Below are 23,740 nucleotides of genomic sequence, written 5' to 3' on the forward strand. Positions count from 1 at the left end.
CTCCAGGGACGGGGACTCCACCACCTCCCCGGGCAGGTTTATTATTCTTGCCGTGAAAAACTTTCTCCTGGTATCCAGCCTAAATTCCCCTTGGCACAGCCTGAGGCTGTGTCCTGTGCTTCTGTCAGTGCTGCCTGCAGAAAGAGCCCAGCCCCAGGTGAGCACAGGCACCTTTCAGGGAGCTGTGCAGGGTGATGGGCTCACCTCTGAGGCTCCTTTTCTCCAGGCTCAACAACCCCAGCTCCCTCAGCCCTTCCTCACAGGGGTTGTGTTCCCAGCCCCTCACCAGCCTCCTTCCCTCCTCTGGACACGCTCAAGGGTCTCAGTGACCACCCTGAGCTGAGGGGACAGAGCTGGACACAGCTCTCAATGTCCACCCTGAACTGAGGGGACAGAGCTGGACACAGCTCTCAATGTCCACCCTGAACTGAGGGGACAGAGCTGGACACTGCACTCAATGTCCACCCTGGGCTGAGGGGACAGAGCTGGTCACAATACTCAAGGTGTGGCATTTCCCATCAAACGGAGCATTTCCCATCAAATGGAGCATTCCCCATCAAATGGAGCCCTTCCCAAGTGCTGTGACAGCCACTTCCAACAGCTCAGAATCCCACCTGTTTGATTTCAGCACGCACTCAGCAGATGTGTCCAAGGCACAGCTGCTGCCACAAGCTTTGGGAGCGGTGAGCGTACCTGGCACCCCAGCCATGCAGATGAACACTGGGATCCCAGACAACAACTGAGGTTCTGAGGGAATTCCAGAACTGCTGGGGCTGGAAGAGACCTCTGGAGATCCTCCACTCCAACCAGGGTCACCTGGAGCAGGTGGGTTTGAAACATCTCCAGAGAGGGAGACTGCACATCCTCCCTGGGCAGGTTCCAGGGCTGTGTCACCCTCCATGGACAGAAGTTGTTCCCCACGTGGAGGAGGAACTCCTCGTGTTCCAGTTTGTGCCCACTGCTCCTCGTGCTGTCACTGGCGCCACTGAGCAGAGCCTGGCACCATCCCCTCGGAAATATCCACGTGCACAATGGCTGTGGGGCAGTCACTGGTCACAGACAGGGACTGAGGCCATTTCTGAGGCCAGAACCATCCATGGAACCTCCTCATCCTCTCCTCCCCAGCTGCCCTCAGCACACAAACATTAGTTTTCTTTCAGCGAGGTCTGATTTACCCACATTCCCCCCAGGGAAGGAGTTTCAGGAGTCACATGAAAGCACAGTTCAAATCTCTGTGTGAAAAACAATCTCTGTGCAGAAAGAAGGCTCCAGGTTCCTGCTGACACCACCTACACTGCCACTGAGGTCCCCGAGACCACAGCTTCAACACAAGCAGTTATTTCTTCCAGAAAAAAGAAATTTGATCATTTTGTTATTCCAGCAGCTAAACCTTACACAAGGCTCCCACAAACAAAACAAAAGAAAATGAACAAAGGAACTATTTTAGTGATGTTTTATGCATACCAAGAGACAAAGACAGACAATAAGGTTTTTATTCATAAGGTACTAAGGGGGGGAAAAAAGGAAATGAAGCTCTAGCAAGAAACAGAACTTCCTTCAGAGCTGTTCCCATGCAGCAGTAACCTCTGCTCAGTGTCAGTTAATTCCAGGTTTGAGGGCTGATTTAATTCCCTGCCATTACATCTTTCATTTTCCAATAAGAGTCAATTAACTCTGCTCCAGGCACCTTTACCGGCCCCTGTTTTTAGGGAGGGCATCACATGAAGCAGCTGCATCTCCTCATGAATCCCACTGCCAGGAACCCATCAGGTCCCACACCCAAAATCACAGCAGGGAAAAGTCTGGACTCCAGACAGCCCAGTCTGCAATTGGAATTCTACTCTACACCACCAAGGACATGAATTAAATATGTTCAAGTTCAATTACGGCCAATTAAATCAGTTTTCATGCATGCCTCACCCTACTTAAGCTATATTTGTTAGCTAGAAAATAAATTCAGTACGTGAATCTGCTTTTCACACATGCTGCTATTTATGAAACACAAAGTTTGTCACTACTTGCTGCAATGGTAATTTTGCCCTCAAATTACATAAAAATAAAATTCAGGCTAACACTTATCCTGGCTAATTCATACTCAGCAGATGGACAAGACAGATAATACATAAATGAAGGGAAGTGAATTCATTGAGAAAAGCATCAGCTTCACCCAAGAGGAGGTGCTGTGCTGGGGAGGTCACTAAAGGAGTCACTGGGATTCCCAGAACAGTTTGGGATGAGAAGGATCTTCCAGCTCAACCTTGTTCCATGGGCAGGGACACTTTCCCCCGGACCAGGCTGCTCCAAAAGGACACACGTGACGATTTACAGCTGGAAAACTCGGTCTGTGTTCTCACAAACACAAAACAATCCCGTTATTTCTGAGAGTGTCCCAAGCCAGGCTGCCCAGAGCAGGGAGTTCTGTCACTGCTGCCATCAGGGAGGCACCAGCACTGCCACCCCACGTGTGACCTCACATCATCTCTGCTTACCAAGGGCTGGGCACGGGCTGAGCCCGTGCTGGGTGACATCTCCAGCAGGAAATGGCTGAGGAAGGACTCACCTGTGCCCTGTGTGTGTGGCCAGTGCTCCTGCAGGACGTTCCCTGCCAGGCTCCAACGCTCAACACACTCCACAGGGGTTAACCAGCAGCTGCCACATCACTGGGGACGTTCCCAGTGACAGAACAGCAACTCACGCATCAGAAAAACCTTTCCTTTATTAACCCCTCAGCAGCAATAAAAAGCACGGCAGCAGGTTCTGATCTTCGGTTTGCACCAAGTTCTAGGGGTCAGTGAAGCAATTTCTACACCTCAGGGAAATGGCACAGTCATTGTGACTCAGTGTGACCATGAGAGATCCTCCAGCTCCCAGCCCTTGGAGGTCCCATATTGGAACACCAGATGTTCCCACACAAACTCTAAGCTCTCCAACAACTGAGATGAGTGGCAGAGCTCTCAAGTTCATCAGCAGGGAAAAACCTTGAAATAAAGGCCTATTGTTATGAGAATGCCTCAAAGCATCACATTGATCAGGCAGCTTTATCACCTTTTTTAGCTGTTATTGGTACTCCACCAGTCTAACTGAACTCACAGAAAAAGCCTTTGCAAATGTGGAAACAACTGGAAGAACATCACACAACACAGTCAGAATCAAAATTTCTTGCTGGCCTCAACACTGGCATCTCCCGAGGCAGCACTGGAGGCTGAGACGCGTTTGGATTTTTCAGTTTGCTGTATTCTGCAAGAAGGTTTCCAGAACCCCAGAATGGTTTGGGTTGGGACATTGAAGCTCATCCAGCGCCACCCCTGCCATGGCTCTGTGTCAGAGCCCACTGTGCCAGGCTGCTCCAACCCGGCCTTGGGCACTGCCAGGGATCCAGGGGCAGCCACAGCTGTGCCAGGGCCTCAACACCCTGCCAGGGAACAATTCCTGCCCCAAAGTCCCACCCAAATCGCCCCTTTTCCAGCTCCAAGCCATTCCCTGCGTCCTGACCCTCCAGCCCTTGTCCCCAGTTCCTCTCCAGCTCTCCTGGAGCCCCTTCAGGCCCTGGGTTCTGTGTCCCCACTGGTGCTGCCTGAGCCTGCTGCTGAGGACAAAAGGAGATCAACACTGACTGTAACAGGGAAAACTCCATCTGGGTATTGGGGTAAAGTTGTGTGTGACTGGAGCAGAACTGCAGAGAGGTGCTGGCACTGCTGCCCTCGGGGCAGTGAGACCCCAGACAACCCAAATGAACACAGCCCAAATGAACACAGCCCTGCTGCGGGGTGACAGCCACAAACTCCGTGCTCCAGGGCTGCCTCAGCCTTGCTGCTGGTGCTGGGTGCCAGGACAGGACCTGAGGTGGGGATCCCATCTCCCAGTGTGGCAGAGCTGCTCTGGGTGCCATCTTCCAAGGGAGATTCCTGCTGGATGAGGTCTCCTTACGATCCTCAGAGCATCTGCTGGTGGCCACCAGCTTTGAAAGAGCTTCTAACCCTGCAGCTGGGCTAGAGGCAGGACGAGCAGGCGACAGAGGCAGCGTGAGATGTCCTGCTCTGAGCAAGTGCAGGTGGTGTCAGAGGTGACACAGGGACTGTCACCGCTGTGGTTTGGCACCCTGGGGCTTGTGGGGCTGCTGCTCCCGCTGCTGCCAGAGCTCTGCTGCAACCCCAGCTCTCTTCCTGTAAATCCTGTGTTGTTCTCTCACACAGTCCGTGGCTGGACTGGAGCTTGGAACAACCTGGAACAGTGGAATGTGTCCCTGCCCATGGCAGGGGGTGGAATAAGAGAAAAATGTTCCTTCCAACCCAATCCATTCTGTCATTCCATGAATCAAACCCAGGCAGCTCCAGCTCCTGTCCTCTGGCTGGGTCAAGGTCTCAAGCACACTGGGACACACCCCTGAGGCTGGGGACACTTGTCCTGAAGATGGGGACACTTCTCCTGAAGATGGGGACGCGTCCCTACAGCTGGGACACACGCCCCAAGGGACATGGCCACCTCAGCTGAGCAGACACTGCCAGTCTCCTGCTGTTGCAGGTGGAGTTTCTGAGCCCTTCTGATGGAACTCACAGCACTTCTGCTCACTGAAACAGGAATGAGATGCAGCAGACGTCCCAGAGAACTCCCATTCCTGCTCCCTGCTGTCCTGGACAGACCAACAGGAAGCACAAATCCCAAAGGACTTAGACAGGAGTTACCTGTGCTTTCACCAGGGATTTGTGTAGCTATAATAACTAACTAAGTAACTTTGTTGTTTACTGGGAAGATCAAAAAGGTTCCCTGGAGATGAAAGCACTTCCCAGCACGCTCAGGGAAATCAGGAGCGTTGGAGGGACTCCTCTAACCAGCAATTACACAGCTGTGCTGAGGCTCCACATCTGAGCTCCCTCTCCAGTGACACAGGCACGCACACAGAGATGAGGTGACAACAACGAGCTCGTTCTGCCACAGCAATCCCTCCTGGAGAAGGGAGAGGAGAGGATGGATGAGACACAGCCTGCAGCAAGCCCTGCAAGGTGTGAGATCAATGCTGCTACCTGGGGAGCTGGAATCCTGCAGGTAGGTACTGCTACCAGCACTCCAATGGCCTAAGTTCAGACATTCATTGCAAATCTTCAGTAATGAAACGCAGTCCAAGCAGGGTCCTCAGGGGAGTCACCTGCAAGGGTTTGGTGGTGAGGAAGAACAGGGACTGGCCATGGTTAGAAGGGCAGGAGGTGACACCTGGCACATAAATATGTCAGACAGCAGCAGGTGAGTTCCTATGTCCAGGTGTCCAAAATCAGTAACTGAGCACCTGAAGGGAAATGTAAAATCAAATCCTGTGTCCAGGTGTCCAAAATCAGTAACTGAGCACCTGAAGGGAAATGTAAAATCAAATCCTGTGTCCAGGTGTCCAAAATCAGTAACTGAGCACCTGAAGGGAAATGTAAAATCAAATCCTATGTCCAGGTGTCCAAAATCAGTAACTGAGCACCTGAAGGGAAATGTAAAATCAAATCCTGTGTCCAGGTGTCCAAAATCAGTAACTGAGCACCTGATGAGAAACGTAAAATCAAATCAAAGTCAATAACTGAGCACCTGAAGGGAAATGTAAAATCAAATCCTACGTCCAGGTGTCCAAAATCAGTAACTGAGCACCTGATGAGAAATGTAAAATCAAATCCTGTGTCCAGGTGTCCAAAGTCAATAACTGAACACCCGGAGGGAAATGTAAAATCACATTTACTGTAGATTACAATGCTGGTGAGACCCACTTAAGACAAAACCATCCCAGGGGCAGAGTAACTTATTTGGGACCAGGAACAACCTGGGCAAGAGCTTCCTCTTGTAAAGTGCAGATGAGCCATGACAAAGCCCAGCTTTCCTGAACCTTCCGTAAATCCAGAAGGTGGATTTATGGGAAGTTGGATTTACCCTGACCCACCTGGACACGCTGAGATGACACCTGAACTTAGCAGAGCACCACCCACCTTTGGAAGCACGGCTTTTAAGGGTTCTGAAGCGCAGATCTCAGGCCAGGCCAGCCTCCCCAAGCACGATGCTGACCCCAGCCCCTCCAGCACCAAAGGAACTCCCGGTGCACACAGCAGCACGCCACACCAGAGCCACGGGTTTGGGAAGAGGCCGTTTCCAGCACTCCTCCTAGTCCAACGACAGCTTCAGTGGATCCAAAAATGAAAGCACACCAGGTTTGAGAAGCATCCTTGAGGAAAAAGCTCTACAGGTATGGATATCACTGGAGATATTTCATACCCATCAGCTCTCAGGCAAGCAGGCAGCTCTCTGGGAGCATGAAGCCGGGTTTTGGAAATGCAAGACACAAACGAGTGTTTCTCCTCCAGGTTACAGAGAACAGTCACAATCCCAGTGGGAGAGAAAGCCTGGAGTTGTTTTAGCTACATAGCAAAACCAAAACATGCAGAGACTTTAGTTAAACCCACACAAGACTCGTAGTCAAACCCACACAGAAAGGAAAACCCACACAGCTGAGCTGCACCGAAACACCAGACATTCAAGACAACTCGCAAGAGCAGCTCTGGTCTCTTCCCTGCTCGCCAGGGCCAGGCAGGGAATTCCCTCAGCACCAGGAATTTGACAAGCCGGTTTTTCACAAAGCATTTCTGAAGCACTTCACCCCCCCCCGTAAAGAGCTACACAAACCAAGGCTGAAATCCCCCTCTACTTTGTGCCATCAAAAAGCCACGGAGAATCCGTGCAGCCTGCTCTGCTCCCATGTCCTGTCGGAGCATTTCTCAAGCTCAGGTGGGATGAATTTTCCTGGCAGAGCAGCCCTCTGCCAGCCAGCATCCTTCTGGAGGTTCTCCAGCTCCCCAACAAGCAGCGACACGCCGGCTCTCCGTGCTCCAGGGAGGAGGAGCAGGGAGAAAGCTGTGGGCACCCAGGGCAGGGAGGGAGAGCACACGCCCTGCTCCAGGGCTGCAGGAGCAGGGACAGGAAAAAGGGCAAGGTAAAACCTCTCAGAGGCAGCAACATCTGCCTAAAACCCTTGCAGGCAGGGTTGATTCTTCCTATCCGCTGATGAGGTTTTCATCAAGGGGCTCTCAATCGATTCCGTAATTAAATATCAGTATTGACTTGAAGAGCGGAAGAGATCAAGTGTTTTCTCCGGATAAAGAGAATTGTTGAATCGCAGGATGGTTTGGGCGGGAATGGACCTTTAAAGCTCACCCCATTTCACGTCCTGCTACGGGCAGGAACACCTTCCACTATCCCAGGGTGCTCCAAGTCCAACCTGGCCTTGGACAGCTCCAGGGATCCAGGGGCAGCACCAGCTTTTCTGGGCGACCAGTGCCAGGGCCTCCCCTCCCTCCCAGGGAAGAAAATCTTCTGCAAGAGCGTAACAGATTTTCTTTCGACAGACACAAACCAAGGAGTCAAGAGGAAATCACTTCTCTGCACCTCCCAGTCCTGTTTATCACTCAACAAGGCACTAGAAATGAATCACTGGCTACTTAAAACAAAGGCTGAGCTCCTGCTTTAGGAGCTCTGGAACAAGTTTCTACCAACACCAACAGACATTTTGTTTGGCCTCTGAAAATTCCCAGGCAGCCCACAGATGACACAGCCTGCCACAAGAAGCTACAGGCCCGTGCTCCAAATCTGAACACACCCTAGAAAACATCAGCGACCGCCAAACTCTTCGTCTCTGTCGCTGTTGAAGTGACAGCTCAGTCCCCTCCTGGAAACAGCACTGGTTTAACTGGAGCAGCCAACCTGGGCACTCTCCTTCCCCTGCAGGGCTCCTGGTGGTGCTCAGCACATTTGGGGAGCAGCTGCCCGTGAGTTTCAGCTGCACGTCAGCAGCGTGTCAGTGCAAGGACACGGGAGCAGCGGGGCTGCCAGCGCAGGACTGCGCCCGAGGAAGCAGCTCCGCAGTGTTCGTGTCCTTCACGGAGCCCGAGGCACCGACAGAAACGGCACCAGGAGAGCAGCAAGCCTGGTTTAGGGTTTGTTTCACACTGGGGGCAGGGAGGAGGGAAGGCCAGGCTGGAACTGCTGCCAAGGGGTTTGTTAATGTGGAACTGCAGTCAGAAAGGGAATTTTCACAGGGAAGCTCTCAGTGCCCATCCCCTGTGCTGGCACTGCTGGGGCACCTCCAGTGCTAGGGCAGCTCCTGACAAGAGACCTGCAGGGACTAGAGCATATCCAGGGAAGGGAACGGAACTGGGAAGGGAATGGAGCCCCAGCAGAGGCTGAGGGAGCTGGGAAAGGGAATGGAGCCCCAGCAGAGGCTGAGGGAGCTGGGAAAGGGAATGGAGCCCCAGCAGAGGCTGAGGGAGCTGGGAAAGGGAATGGAGCCCCAGCAGAGGCTGAGGGAGCTGGGAAAGGGAATGGAGCCCCAGCAGAGGCTGAGGGAGCTGGGAAGGGGCTGAGCCTGGAGAAAAGGAGGCTCAGTGGGACCCTGTGGCTCTGCACAAGTCCCTGACAGGAGGGGACAGCCAGGGGGGGTCGGGCTGTGCTCCCAGGGAACAGGGACAGGACAAGGGGAAATGGCCTCAGGCTGGGCCAGGCCAGGCTCAGCTCGGACAGCAGCAGGAATTTCCCCATGGAAAGGGGGCTCAGGCCTTGGCAGTGCCCAGGGAGCTTTGCAGTGCCCAGCCCTGGAGGTGTCCAAGGAATTCCTGTATGTGGCACTCAGAGCTCTTGGGGACAAGGTGGGGATCAGGCACAGGTTGGACTCAATGGGCTGGGAGGGCTTTTCCAGCCTCAGTGATCCTGGAATTCTGAGTACAAGCACCACCTACTCTGCTGTTTCCATGTCCCCTGCTGCCCTATCACTCCACCAGCAGAGATCTGGAGGGTAAGTAAGGAGTCCCATCAGGGAACTGATCCAGCTCAGCTGAAAAAACAGCCACGTTACACAAAGAAGTTTCCAGCCAGCTCAGTTCCTCAAGCTCTTCACCACAGCCATCCCCAGTTTCTCATCAGCTCTGTGAGGCGTGTGCAAAACTGCTGCTCATTATTCACTGCCCTAAATGAGGAAAAAAAAAAATAAAAAATCCCCAAACACTCCGACACAAAACCCCCGAAACACCCTACCAAACAAAACCAAAACCAAACCACTCTCCTCGTACAGCACCACACAAGCCCAGCTCGCTCTGTAACCTTTCTCCTGGGTGTCCCAGCAGGCAGAGAGGAGAGGAGATGAAAACCCCTCTCCAGGCCAAACAATACTTGTCCAACCTCCAGCAGCCAAGAGATTCCTGAGCTCCAGCCTGCAACCAGAGCACAGCATCCAATGCCCAGCTACAGCTCCACTTCCATTTTCTACTTTCATTCTGAACCCACCCATCTTTTCCCCTCCAGAATTCCCCTGGCAGCCAGTTCTGGAAATGACTTTGGCCTTTCCTGCTGCCTGACGGGTTCAGGTCACGGAAATGACTGAGCAGAAGTCGGGATCAGGGTTTATTGGGATTTTTCCTGGTCTAATTCATCTGCTCCATGCCAGGAGTCAGAAGCAGTCTGAGTCCACAACGTGAACACAATTGACAGCTGCTGCTGCTCCTGTAGGCTGTAGGTAGGATACAAAAAAGGGAGATGATCGTGGTATGCTTTGGGTTGGAAAAGCTTTTCCCTTAAAGCTCATCCCATTCCACTCCCTGCCAGGGGCAGAGAGATCTTCCACCAGACCACGCTGCTCCAAGTGCTGTCCAGCCTGGCCTGGAACGCTGCCAGGGATGGGACATCCACAAATTCAGGGAACAGGCAAACCAGTACTTCCAGCTGTTGTAGAAACATTTCTTCTCTGAATTCTAAAACTGCTCATTTTTCAAACTTCATTGGAACCCCTGCACAGCAACAGCATCTTCACCCTTCAAACCATCATTTGTTTCCCAAAATCTGCCAGGTTTTTCCCCATTCTTTACTTGGGGATCCTTCCTTCCTTCCAATCACAATCCTGAGTGAACAAATCCTCCCAGGATGCACAAACTAACTGGGATTTGTTACTTGAGGACTAATTTTTAAAAACTTCACTGCTTGAATTTGCCAATATGAAGCAATTTCAAAGCAAGTGGTTTCAACTCAAAACCCACTTCTAATAAAAGCAAAAGAAATAATTAATCCAAGTAGTTTTTCTATACTCCCACATTTAGAGTTACAGTTTTGCATGCTCCTAGCACAGCTTTGGTTGTGTTCAAAATAAAACAAACCTCAAAAATCACTGGTTTTTATCTCTGGATTTGTAAACTTGCAGCCAGGTGAGTAAAGCTCAGGAATACAAAATACAGCTGCACTTCCAGGAGGAATTAAGATCCAGGGAAGTTTTACCCCCATCAGGAGCACTGGGAGGAATCTCCCAATACTCACACACCCTTTGTTCTCCTGAGATTTCATGGGAAAACATTTTTTGTGACTCATCTTCATTTGCATCGGACTTAGTCAGACAACAGTGATTACAGGCTTAGGCTCAGCTCTGGCATTCAAATTTTTCCACAGCCATCCCGGCCAGAAGAGTCTCCCTCCCTCCTTCCCTGCTCCCAGGTGCCAAAGGCTGGACCCTGGGGAGCTCCACAAAGTGTGCACAGCTCCTACGGCTCCTTTACCCACAGCTCACTTCAAACCATCAACTCCCTGACCCACTGAACGCCAATAAAACGATATTAAAAATTAAGATCTCAAGGATACGCTGCCTGGAAGTTACTTATCCTGACATTTTAAACATTCAAAATAAAGACAATCTGCTGGTAGCAGATTAGGGAGAGCACTAAAACGAGGAGGAGCACCACCACTCCCTGACCCAGCCAGGAGCACAGCTGAGAAGTCACCACAGTCCTCAAAACCAAACACCATAAAAAAATGATTTTTGCACCGGGAAATCGCTGAAGAACAGTTCAAATTCGAAGCGGTTTGCGATGGACTGAGCCTTCCAAGATTTATTCCTTTTTGTAGGAAATACAAAGCAGCGCTGGAGGCCGAGGCCCTGCCCCCTCCAGGGAGGTTACAATGACTCCGGGATTTCTTGCAGAAATGCCATCTGGAATATTTATAGTGCCTGAGACGGGGCAATGAAATCACTCACGCTGGCACCTGAGCACATCCAGAAGCTTAACTGCTGCTTTAGCAGGAAATATTAGCTTGGAGTGACACAAAGTCAAAGTGAGAGTATGTCGAATTACAGGGACTGTAAGTTATATCCCAGCAGCCATCACGGAGCAGGATTGGGCAATGTGCAAAGATGAAATGTGAACAGAAGTGAATAATGTGAAGCAGAAATGCTCTGTTAGAGCGTCTTCCCTTACATGTGCAAACAGACTTTTGGTTTTAGAGAATTAAAACCTTTTCCCCACGCATCCTCCTTAGACAGAGGCTGGCTTCAATATTCTTTGAGATCCTTCTTTTCCTTACCAACCAAAGGCTGAGCCTCCCAGGGCTTGAAGTGAAGCTACAGAAGAGCTCAGAGGGACTTCGGACAAGAGATGGAGGGACAGGACACAGGGAGTGGCTTGGAGCTGGAAAAGGGGAGATTTGGATGGGATTTGGGGCAGGAATTGTTCCCTGGCAGGGTGTTGAGGCCCTGGCACAGCTGTGGCTGCCCCTGGATCCCTGGCAGTGCCCAAGGCCAGGTCGGAGCAGCTTGGCACAGGGAGGGTGGCACTGGTTGGGATTCGGGGTCCCTTCCCACTCCAACCATCCCAGGATTCTGTGAACCAGTCCCTGCTCACAGCCCCCACCAAACACTCCAGTACATGTTCCGTGTATCCCAGGCTGCTGGTGGAGCTCTGAGCAAACCCAGAGCCAGGGATCAGAGCTACTGGGGTTATCCAAACACAGCAGAGCCTCAGCCAAGGATCCAGTCACCCACTGTGTACACAAGGGCTTTGGAAACCACATTTCCTTGTTGCTACAGGTCAAATACTCCACCGGAGGTTTTCCCCGAAACTCTGCTCCTCTGGTTGGTTCCAAACCCAACCAAAGCTGCAGGGCTGCTGTGCTGGGATTTCCCACAGCAGGGATCCCCGTGGAAAGCCCCTTTCCAGGCTCCTGGATTGCCACTGCTGCCGCAGGGCCGACCTGGGGAAGTGTGAGGGCTGTCACCAGTGGGAATTCGAAATCCCATTTTCAGCCAGATTGCTGCATCACCCGGGAATAACGCAGAGAACTGAGTGGACCTGGTAGCTCAGGTATTTGGATTCTTCCCTCATGGATGGGGTATTTTCCAAAGGTGCTAATGGAGAATCTCCCTTCCAACTGATGTTGTCTGCACAGGCTTTCCACATCAGCTTACAGAAAGATTATGGAGTCAACACACTTAAGGCATCTTTGGGCAGTTGAACACCACACAGAAAATCAATTTGTCCCCCAACATCTGCCGAATTCCTCTGTGAAGACACAAACCTGACACACCAAATAGTAACCAAAGGAGTGCGCACAGCTGCCATCACCAGACGTTCAGCTCAGAATTCAGGGAATAAAACACCTCTGCCTTCCAGTTTAGGCACTACACAAACAAACAGCCACTGGTCAAACTGGTGGGAAACACTCTCAAAATCTGCACAAACAGCTACTGGTCAAACTGGTGGGAAACGTTCCCAAGATCTGCAAAGCTACTGGTCAAACTGGTGGGAAACACTATCAAAATCTGCACAAAGAGCTACTGGTCAAACTGGTGGGAAACATTCGCAAAATCTGCAAAGCTACTGGTCAAACTGGTGGGAAACACTCTCAAAATCTGCACAAAGAGCTACTGGTCAAACTGGTGGGAAACACTCTCAAAATCTGCACAAACAGCTACTGGTCAAACTGGTGGGAAACACTCTCAAAATCTGCACAGCCACTGGTCAAACTGGTGGGAAGCACTCTCAAAATCTGCACAGCCACTGGTCAAACTGGTAGGAAACACTCCTAAAACCTGCACATGCACACTTCCTACTCAGCTTGGTGATACTTCTCTTGAAGGCCCCAAAACTGCAGAGCTGGACCACCAACTAATGCTAACGACTAAATTACTAATGATTAAAAGCACGAGTTGTCTGGAGCAGGAGCCACTGGGCGCCCGCTGACTTCTTAACTATGACGTTGACTATTTTTAACTTTGGGAATTGAAATAAACCTTCCCAACGAACTCCAAAGGCAAGGAATGTCATGTGATCCCAGCGAGGATCTGCCAAGCAGTGCCAAAATACACCCTGGCCACAGCAGCAAACCCATCCCGCCTCCCAGAGCCAGGGGATGCCATGGGAAGGGGCAGCATTAACAGCTGTCACACAGTCCCCCCAAAAATCCCGCAAAACACCGAGCTGAGGCCCTAAGAGGTTTTAGGCAATAACTTTCTCGACGCTTAGTTGTCATAAAGATTTTTTTTTTTCACTTTAAATTTCCCAAGCCTTGCTTAAGAGAGTATTTTTAAGTGTTAATAGTCCGAGGTGCAATTTCTGGGTGATGTTTCAACACAGATGAGGAAGTGCACAGGGGTGAACTTACACCCAGCACTAAGATCTACGCTGACACTCCACGTCCCCTCAGTGAACAGCTGCATGACCAGTGATTTAAAGCAAACACAAAAGTCAGACCTGATTCAAACCCCTCAATATAATTTTCTTTTTTTATCCAGTATCAGTATGTGTTACACCAGCGGGTGCAGCAAAAAGGCTGAGACAGGAATTACCCTTCATTTCCAGAGCCAGTCACCAAGAAGGTGAGAAGCTGCTGACCTGAACTCTTCCTCTGCAAAACAAGACCTTCAGGAGAGGGCAAACGAAACCTCTGTGATACACCTGGGATGGAAGGACACTGGGTACCAGGCCTGTCCCAGGGCACAGATGGCACGGAAAAGGCAAAGACACATCCCTCTTTTCGTGATGTCAGAGCAGCTCTACCTCGGTCAGGAGCTGCTCTGCGAGGACGGGCTGGAGTCAGCTTCGCCAGGAGCCCGGCCAAGGCGGGTGGGGGGGAAGGACAGCTTTGTTGGGCGAGCAAACAGACCCCACCCACGAGCGCGACGGTTCGTGAGCCACATCAACCGCGGCGCAAACGCGGGGACGCGGATCCCACCGCCCCGCTGCCCGCAGGGGCCAGGGATTAACGCTGACGGAAGGGGCCAGGTGGGCTCTGGCGGCTGCCGCAGGGCGTGGGGGACGAGCTGCCAGCGCAGCCCCCGCCGGGGGGGACAGCGAGGGTCGCTCGGGGTCACCCAGCGCCGAGCGAGCTGCGGGGAGGGAGGAACCGAAGCCACCCTGCCCTGCAGCGAGGCGGCGGCGGGCGGCAGCGGGGCGGCTCTGCAGGGGGACAGAGGGGCGTTCTGAGGGGATACAGGAGTGGGCTCGGCGGTGACACAGGCCCTCCCTCGGGGTGACACAGAAATAGGGATCCCTGGGGGGGGGGAGAGGGGATTCCTGATGGGTGACACAGGGGGTCCCTGGGGGACTGGAGATAAGACAGCGGGTCCCCGGGGGGTGACACAATAACGGGGCTGGGGTGAACACTGAGGGTCCCCGGGGGTGACACGGGAACGGAGCTGGGGAGGGGGGTGGTTCGGCGGTGGGAACCGGGGGGGTTCGCAGCCCCGCTGGGCGGAAAAAGCACTGACCGATGGTGGAGATGAAGGTGGTGTTGAAGGCATCGTCGGAGAAGCGGAAGAGGACGCAGGTCTTGCCGACCCCCGAGTCCCCGATGAGCAGCAGCTTGAAGAGCAGGTCGTAGGTTTTCTTCGCCATGGGGGAGGGCGCGGCGGCCGCCGCCGCCCCTCCTCGCCGCCTCCTTCACCGGGCCCGGCCGCTCCCGAGGGCGGCGGCGACGGCGGAGGACGAAGAGGAGGAGGAAGAGGACGAGAGCGAGGAGGAGGAGGGGGCCCACAAAATGGCTTCCTGTGGCGGGGCGGCCTCGCGCGCTCCCCGCGCCCGCGGCTCCTCACGGGGAGGCGGCGGCGCCCGCCCTCATAACCCCGCTGACTCCGCCCGGCTCTGCTCGGCTCGATGGGCCCCGGTTCTTCCCGGCTCTTCCCGGTTTCTTCCCCGCTTCGGCTCGGGGCTCGCGGCGGCTCCTTCAGAGGCGCTGCCGAGGCTGCGCGCGCCGCCTCCCCCGCCTCGCGCACCGCGCAGGCCCGGCGGGGGCGCGCGCGCGCACGCCGCTGTGACGTCACCCGCGCCGCCGCACCGCCCGGTGACGTCACCGCGCGGCCCCGGAGCCGGTTTGTGTTTGTGGGTTTTTGTGGTTTTTTCCCTGCTTTGGTTCCCGGCCCGGGGCTGCCCGGAGACGGACGAGCTTTACGGGAGCGAGAATGCCGTGGGGTTTATAACGGGACCGAGTGGCTGGTGCTGCGCTTGGGTCGGAACAACGCTTGGATGGATCGGCGCTGGGGATGAGCAGAGGGAGAGCAGCTCTGGGGAGGACTTGGGGTGTTAGTGGGTGAGGGGCTGGACATGCCCTGGCCCTGAAAGCCCTTGTATGCCGTGCTGGTACCCAGCATGGGCAGCAGGGAGGGGGGGATTCTGCCCCTTTGCCCCTGTGCTCAGGTGAGACCCCACCTGCAGAGCTGCCCCAGCCCTGGGGCCAACAGCACAAGGACCTGGAGCTGCTGGGGAGAGCCCAGAGGAGCCACGGAGCTGCTCCAGGGCTGGAGCCAGGCTGGGAGAGCTGGGGGGTGCTCACCTGGAGAGGAGAAGGATCCAGGGAGAGCTCAGAGCCCCTGCAGGGCCTAAAAGGGCTCCAGGAGAGCTGGAGAGGGGCTGGGGACAAGGGATGGAGGGACAGGACACAGGGAATGGCTTCCCACGGCCAGAGGACAGGGTTGGATGGGGTTTTTTGGAACCAATTCCCGGACATTCCCCGCTCTGCCCCGCTCAGGTGCGATCCCTCCCCGCGGGTCCGCAGAACCACCGATTGATGACGTCACCGCCGGCCGGCCCCGCCCCTGCGCCGGCCAAAGCCCCGCCCCCTCCCTGCGCTCTCCGCGCTCCCATTGGCTGCGCGCGCCTCCTCCCTCAGGACTGGCAGTGACGTCATCACGGGGAGGGCAGAGAGCGGGCGGGGCGGGAGGCGCCCCCTGGCGGCGCAGGCGTGAGGGCACAGAGAGCCCTGAGGGGACTCCGGCCGGAGCGGCGCTGCAAAGCGGAGACTGCCGGAATCGTGGGAAGGTTTAAATAGGAAGGGACATCAAAACCCGTTCAGTGCCACCTCCTGCCACAGGCAGGGGCACTATCCCGGGCTGCTTGAAGCCCCAATGTCCAACCTGGTCTTGGGCACTGCCAGGGATTCAGGGACAGCCAGAGCTGCTCTGAGCACCCTGTGCCAGGGCCTGCCCACCCTGCCAGGGAACAATGCTTTCCCAACATCCCATCCAGCCCTGCCCTCTGGCAGTGGGAAGCAATTCCCTGTGTCCTGTCCCTCCAGCCCTTGTCCCCAGCCCCTCTCCAGCTCTCCTGGAGCCCCTTTAGGCCCTGCAGGGGCTCGGAGCTCTCCCTGGATCCTTCTCCTCTCCAGGTGAGCACCCCCAGCTCTCCCAGCCTGGCTCCAGCCCTGGAGCAGCTCCGTGGCTCCTCTGGGCTCTCTCCAGCAGCTCCAGGTCCTTGTCCTGTTGGCCCCAGGGCTGGGGCAGCTCTGCAGGTGGGGTCTCACCTGAGCACGGGGTCAGAATCCCCCCTTCCCCTGCTGCCCACACTGGGGGATCAGCCCAGGACTGGGGGATTTCCAGCTGCCAGGGCATGTCCAGCCTCTCACCCACCAGCATTCCCTGGATGAACTGGAGGGAATGGCTCGGGTGTTGACCCAGCACGCGGCGCCCAAGGACCTCCTGCACCTGGTGTATTTGCAATGGAGCTTGCGGAAATCTGGACATGGGGAATTCCCTTTCAGTTCCTCCTGCTTTTCCCACACAGGGGAGCAAACTTTCTTGCAAGAGCCAGGTTGTGGAGCCCCCACTAAAGCACTGGAAATGCTGGAGATGCCTCATCACAGGTTCTGCACAGACCCAACGCTCCTCTCACATTGAATCCCAAGCTGTGCCATGGTACGATCCAGCACACTGCCAACTGCAATTTACTGTCATAATTAAGTATCCTGCTGTCAGTAATTTCCCGCTGTTTGCAGGATGAGTTAACTCATGCGGGGACAGAGGGGCTGGAAGGCTGGAAAAGGCCCTGGGGGTGCTGAGCCAGCGGCTGGACACGAGCCCAGGGGTGCCCAGGTAGGCAAGTGGCCAGTGAATCTTGGGCTGTGCCAGCTCTGGGGTGACAGCAGGGCCAGGGCAGTGCCTGTCCCCTGTGCTGGCACTGCTGGGGCACCTCCAGTGGCTGGGGCAGCTCTGGAACCCTCCTGACAGGAGAGACCTGCAGGGGCTGGAGCGTGTGCAGGGAAGGGAACGGAGCTGGGAAAGGGAATGGAGCCCCAGGAGAGGCTGAGGGAGCTGGGAAAGGGAATGGAGCCCCAGCAGAGGCTGAGGGAGCTGGGAAAGGGAATGGAGCCCCAGCAGAGGCTGAGGGAGCTGGGAAAGGGAATGGAGCCCCAGGAGAGGCTGAGGGAGCTGGGAAAGGGAATGGAGCCCCAGCAGAGGCTGAGGGAGCTGGGAAAGGGAATGGAGCCCCAGCAGAGGCTGAGGGAGCTGGGAAAGGGAATGGAGCCCCAGCAGAGGCTGAGGGAGCTGGGAAAGGGAATGGAGCCCCAGGAGAGGCTGAGGGAGCTGGGAAAGGGAATGGAGCCCCAGGAGAGGCTGAGGGAGCTGGGAAAGGGAATGGAGCCCCAGCAGAGGCTGAGGGAGCTGGGAAGGGGCTGAGCCTGGAGAAAAGGAAGCTCAGTGGGACCTTGTGGCTCTGCACAAGTCCCTGACAGGAGGGGACAGCCAGGGGGGGTCGGGCTGTGCTCCCAGGGAACAGGGACAGGACAAGGGGAAATGGCCTCAGGCTGGGCCGGGGCAGGCTCAGCTCGGACAGCAGCAGGAATTTCCCCATGGAAAGGGGGCTCAGGCCTTGGCAGTGCCCAGGGAGCTTTGCAGTGCCCAGCCCTGGAGGTGTCACCTGGAGGTCCCTCTTGGGGACAAGGTGGGGATCGGGCACAGCTGGGACTCCACGATCTGGGAGGGCTTTTCCAGCTCAGGGACTCTGTGAGAAGCTTTCCCACAGGCCGTGCCCGTGCCCAGGCCCCGCTGTGAGCTCAGGGCGGGCTGCACTCGGCGCCGTGGGCTGTGTCCCTGCAGCCTGAGCCCCGGCGCTGACACAGCACGCGCAGGACTCTGCGGCCTCGCGGCGCCGGGTTATTTTTAGCGCTTTGCTCGAGCGGTGTAAAGGCGCCGCACAAACACTTCCTCTGTGACTGAGCAGATAGAAGGGGAAAGCTCCTGTGCCCCTGGAGAGCTCTGTGGCACTGGCAGTGCCGCTGGGAACCACGGCCCGGTGGCTCCAGGCGCTCCTGGGAGGTTTGTCAGCTCTGGGTGTTCACACCCCTTTTTGCAAGAGCCTTTTGTCCTAGATAGCTTGCTCATGGGCTTCAACACTTCAGGGAAGGTTATCTTTGGGATCCTGGAGGGGAAGTGGAACGACACAGAGGTTGGAAAAGCCCTCCCAGACATCCCAATCCAAGCTGTGCCCGCTGACCACCTTGTCACCAGCCCAGAGCACATCCAGGAATTCCTTGGATGCCTCCAGGGATGGGGACTCCAAACCTCCTTGGGCAGCCCCTTCCAACGCCTGACCACCTTTCCAGGAAGAATTTCCTCCTGAGAACCTCACATATCCCTCTGCAAGCAAGACAAAATGTTTTCTGTCCCTTGTGTAAGGCTGGCCCTTGTGTCAAATTGTTAAATGTAATTAACATGTCCTGTGGGAGCAATCCCTCAGGAGATGCCAGACCAAGGACAAAGACACCTTTGGTGGCTCAGTCAGGAGACCATCGCTGCAGGACTAGGAGATTTGGAGATGTCCAAGCAGAGGTGGAACAGCTCCCACAGCTCTTCCCCCCACATCTTTCCCAGGATCTTCTGTCCTGATCCCCAGAGGACACTGATCTGTGACGAGGAGAAATTACCAAATGAGGAGGAATGAGGCGTAAAGAGAGAGCCAGCAGGACCTGGCATCCTCTTCCTGGGTTTTGCAGGGACAGCCCAGCAGCAGGAATTGCAACACCACGCTGCAGGGGTGCCCTGCAGCTGTCCCCGTGGGGCAGAGCTGTGAATCACCAGCCGGTTGTGCAACGGGAGGTTGGCCCAGCAGGGCAGTGACACGCTGGGCTCGCTGGTTACTCACTCACAGCCTCACAGAGCAGGGATGGAAGAGCCTTTGTCATCCAGGAGCCGCTGGGAACAAGCTGCTCTGTGTTCTCCAGCTCCTCCCCGAGCCGAGGCAGGGCCGGGCTGAGGGGACCAGGCCGTCTGAGGAGGTTCTGCGGCCACCATTCCTGGTTGCTCCCCTCAGAGGATGAGCTCCCACAGAGCACAGACCCTCCCAGCCCATGGACACCTCCAGTTCCCCCTGCTTCAGGAGTGTGTGGATCCCAAACTTGTGTAAGGACAGGAGCCCCGAGGGAGCTGTTAAACAGCCCCAGATGCTCAGGGTGTAGGCTGAGGAGGAACAGAAAAGGTTGAATTTGCTCCATCTGCTGCTCTACAGCGTTGTCCTGTTAGCAGGGGTGTCCACAGCACCCCGGACACCAGAGCAGGAGCTCTGAACTCCAGACACTTATTTTAAGTCATCATCAGGGCAGAACTCAAAAAAGATTACACAAAATCACAGAATCCTTGGTGTCACCGAGACACACAAAGCAATCACACACAGACAAGAGATTTTCGCAGAGATTCTTCCGATCCAGCTCCCAGCTGAGAGAGCAGAGAGAAGAGACCCCTTTGTTTATTTCTTACTTTTTATACATTTGTGGGTCTAGCAGAAGATTGGCTTTTTGGGGTTTCCACCCCTCAGCCTCAGTGGCCAGACCAATTGTCAGTTACAATTGTTTTCAGGTTAGAAATAGGCAAACAAAGGACAGAGAATGAAAAACAAAGGATTTGTTTATGTTACATCTGTGGGAAAGGTAGAAAACTGCTCTTAATATTGTACAATAACTAAAAAGATCTGACTCCATTTAAGAAAATCAAAAGGCTCAGAAAAACCAGGGTAACACCTTGGGGTTGGGAAAGAGCTCCCAGCGGATCAAATCCAAGCTGTGCCTGGTCCCCACCTTGTCCTCAGCCTGGAGCACTGAGTGCCACATCCAGGAATTCCTTGGGCATCTCCACCTCCCTGGGCACTGCCAAGGCCTGAGCCTCCTTTCCATGGGGAAATTCCTGCTGCTGTCCGAGCTGAGCCTGGCCTGGCCCAGCCTGAGGCCATTTCCCCGTGTCCTGTCCCTGTTCCCTGGGAACAGAGCCCGACCCCCCCTGGCTGTCCCCTCCTGTCAGGGACTTGTGCAGAGCCACAAGGTCCCACTGAGCCTCCTTTTCTCCAGGCTCAGCCCCTTTCCCAGCTCTGGTGAATTTTTTGAGACGCCCCAGGAAAGCCCAAATGTAAAGTTCCTCAGCAGAGGAAATGACAGCGCAGCAAGAAGGGGAGGATTTTTTTCTTCCACACCGATTTTCTCTTTTGCAAAAATGCTGCTGGGTCTCACCAGGCCTCCAGCCACCCTTCCTGCCTCCAGCTGACCCCCACAGCCACACCGAGGGGCTCCTGCTGAGGCTCTGGGGGCAGTGGCAGCACAGGCTGGTGTTTGGAGCGGCTCCTAGCGCTGCTGCCAGGCTCTCCCCACTCTGGATTTCACCTCCTTCCCTCACCCATCTCCCAGGCACGTGAGGGGAACAAGAAAGGCAGCTTGGGGTTCCTGAAACGGGGATTTACCCCCAGGTTCTGTTCCAGCAAACAGAACCTTTGGGAGCAGAACAGAACCTGTGGGAGGAGAACAGAACCTTTGGAAGGAGAACAGAACCTTTGGGAAGAGAACAGAACCTTTGGGAGGAGAACAGAACCTGTGGGAAGAGAACAGAACCTTTGGGAAGAGAACAGAGCCTTTGGGAAGAGAACAGAACCTTTGGGAAGAGAACAGAACCTTTGGGAGGAGAACAGAACCTGTGGGAGGAGAACAGAACTTCTGGGAGGAGAACAGAACCTTTGGGAGGAGAACAGAACCTGTGGGAGCAGAACACAACCTTTGAGAGGAGAACACAACCTTTGGGAAGAGAACACAGCCTGTGGGAGAACAGAACCTGTGGGAGCAGAACAGAACCTTTGGGAGGAGAACAGAACCTGTGGGAGGAGAAGAGAACCTTTGGGAAGAGAACACAGCCTGTGGGAGCAGAACAGAACCTTTGGGAAGAGAACAGAACCTGTGGGAGGAGAACAGAACCTGTGGGAGGAGAACAGAACCTTTGGGAGGAGAACAAAACTTGTGGGAGGAGAACAGAACCTTTGGGAGCAGAACAGAACCTTTGGGAGCAGAACAGAACCTGTGGGAGGAGAACAGAACTTCTGGGAGGAGAACAGAACCTTTGGGAGGAGAACAGAACCTGTGGGAGCAGAACACAACCTTTGAGAGGAGAACACAACCTTTGGGAAGAGAACACAGCCTGTGGGAGAACAGAACCTGTGGGAGCAGAACAGAACCTTTGGGAGGAGAACAGAACCTGTGGGAGGAGAAGAGAACCTTTGGGAAGAGAACACAGCCTGTGGGAGCAGAACAGAACCTTTGGGAAGAGAACAGAACCTTTGGGAGCAGAACAGAACCTGTGAGAGCAGAACAGAACCTTTGGGAAGAGAACAGAACCTTTGGGAAGAGAACAGAACCTGTGGGAGCAGAACAGAACCTTTGGGAGGAGAACAGAACCTTTGGGAGGAGCAGGACTCAGCCTCGCAGGTGACAGGGAGGACACGAAGGGCACACGGAGCCCAGTGCCTTTGGCAGCAGCTCCGGGCACGTCTCTGATTTCTGCGCAGTCACCTCGGCTTGGCGTCGGGCGCGGCGGTGCCAGCACAGGGCACTCAGCTGGGCTCTGCCAGCACAGGGCACTCAGCTGGGCTCTGCCAGCACAGGGCACTCAGCTGGGCTCTGCCAGCGCAGGGCACTCAGCTGGGCTCTGCCAGCGCAGGGCACTCAGCTGGGCTCTGCCAGCGCAGGGCACTCAGCTGGGCTCTGCCAGCGCAGGGCACTCAGCTGGGCTCTGCCAGCGCAGGGCACTCAGCTGGGCTCTGCCAGCCCACCTGGCTGCATCCAGGAGCTCCCTGCCCAGGGCACCTCAGCCCAGGGGCTCCTTCCCAGCTGTGATGCCTGAGGATCTCGGTCTTCCCACGCCTCTGCCCCTGCAGAGCTTCAGCCCCTGTGTCTGCAGCTGAAAATCCCTGCCCTGTGGCCAGGGCATCGCTTGCTTGTGCCGGGTCCCGGTCCCACGCTGCTCAGTGGGGGAAGAAGCCCGGCATTGTTGTCAGCGCTTCGCAGAGCCAGTCACAGCCTTGTTTCCTGCAGTTGGGAATCGGGGAGAGAAGCAGGGCTGGAACAAGGGACTGAGGAGCGGCGATGGATGGATCCCCACTGCTGCTGAGCGAGGCTCTGACCCCCCAGCAAGGGCAGCTCTGCTCCCCTCCGTACCCAGAGACACCACGCACCTGGAGCCAGGGGATCACGGAATCATTGGTGTTGGAAAAGCCCTTGAGACCACCAAATCCAACATTTCCCTCCACTAACCCCTGTCCCCACGTGCCACACCCACACATACCCGGCACGGGCGCTTTCGGTTCCTTTTTCTCTCTGGAGCAGCTCGAGGTACGGAGGGAAAAGCTCCCTGGCAGCTCCTTACTGATAAATCAATAGTTACCTACGAAGGAAGATGAAGCGTTAATCCCTGGATCCGTGGAGAACAGGGCCCGCCCCACACAGCCTGGGATTCACTGTGCTTGCCGGAAGGTTTGGAGGGACCTGGGGAGCGTGGGAATGCCCTGGTGCATCAGCTGAGCGCTGCCTTTTTCAATTGCACCTTGCCAGCAGATGATTAAATCCTTTAATCTCGGCGCAGCGATGCTGAGCCGCTGCCTTACAGACGTTGCTCACTCCGCATCTGTTTGGAAACCGCGAGGCGAGATAAAAGCCCGGAGCCTCCCACACAACTGCCGGCAGTCCCTTCTCCCCCTTCTCTCGGCTCCCGTGTGAGATGACGGCAGAGAGAAAAAAGGGGTGGCGAGGCACAGCCCGGAGCTGCGGGAGTGCGTGGAGAGTGCTTGGAAAGCGGACACGGAGCTCCCGAGTCGCACGGGAGCCGGGACACGGCTCGGGAGCCACAGACCGGGGGCACCGGGCACTTGTGGGCTCCCAGCCCGCAGGGGCTGAAGCGGGGCAGGGCTGCAGCTCCTTCCAGCGCCCGGAGTGTGGCTGGTGAGCGGTGAGAGGAGTGACGAGATTTGTCTTTACAAACAAGCCCTGGCTCTGTCTGCTGGTAGATAAAACTAGCGCTGAGAGATGAGAGAAACAATAGAAATGATTCTATTGATTAATGAATGGGAAAGAAGATACTTGCCTTTACAGACAAACCGTAGGTTTGTTTGTAAATGAAATTGAATATTGAAAGATGAAAGCAACAATGGGGAAAAACCCATAAATCCCATAAAAATTAAAAATTAGGGGGGTTATACATGAAAAGGGGAATCTTAGGCATTTCAGGAAGTCTGTGCCTCTCAAGTACCTCAGCCAATGGGGAAAGAGAGAGGGAAATGCGGCCGGGAAATTGGGGTAAAAAGGAGGCTGAGTCCTCCAAAAAGCCGAGAGACCCCAGGAGAAATGGCCCATGGCCTCTCCCTTTATTGGAATAAAGTCAAAGGACTGCTCTGTCTCC

The 23,740-nt window shown here is 55.1% G+C and overlaps 1 protein-coding gene and 1 long non-coding RNA gene across 2 annotated transcripts in view; one reads left to right on the forward strand and one right to left on the reverse strand.

Moving 5' to 3' along the window:
* Positions 1-15,024, reverse strand: part of RAB10 (RAB10, member RAS oncogene family) — a 49,463-nt gene extending 34,439 nt beyond the window's left edge. The window contains exon 1 of the mRNA XM_040058071.2: positions 14,537-15,024. Coding sequence (XP_039914005.1) covers positions 14,537-14,663 — 127 coding nt within the window. The 5' untranslated portion in view covers positions 14,664-15,024. The remainder of the gene's footprint in view (positions 1-14,536) is intronic.
* LOC120749977 (uncharacterized) lies at positions 13,834-20,939 on the forward strand. The gene is made up of 4 exons (XR_009207609.1): positions 13,834-14,051; positions 16,824-16,954; positions 17,035-17,131; positions 20,781-20,939. It is a non-coding gene; the product is annotated as an uncharacterized LOC120749977 (long non-coding RNA).
* Positions 20,940-23,740: the final 2,801 nt, after the last annotated feature.

This window comes from Hirundo rustica, chromosome 3 (assembly GCF_015227805.2).
Source record: "Hirundo rustica isolate bHirRus1 chromosome 3, bHirRus1.pri.v3, whole genome shotgun sequence".
In the NCBI taxonomy this organism is placed as follows: domain Eukaryota; kingdom Metazoa; phylum Chordata; class Aves; order Passeriformes; family Hirundinidae; genus Hirundo; species Hirundo rustica.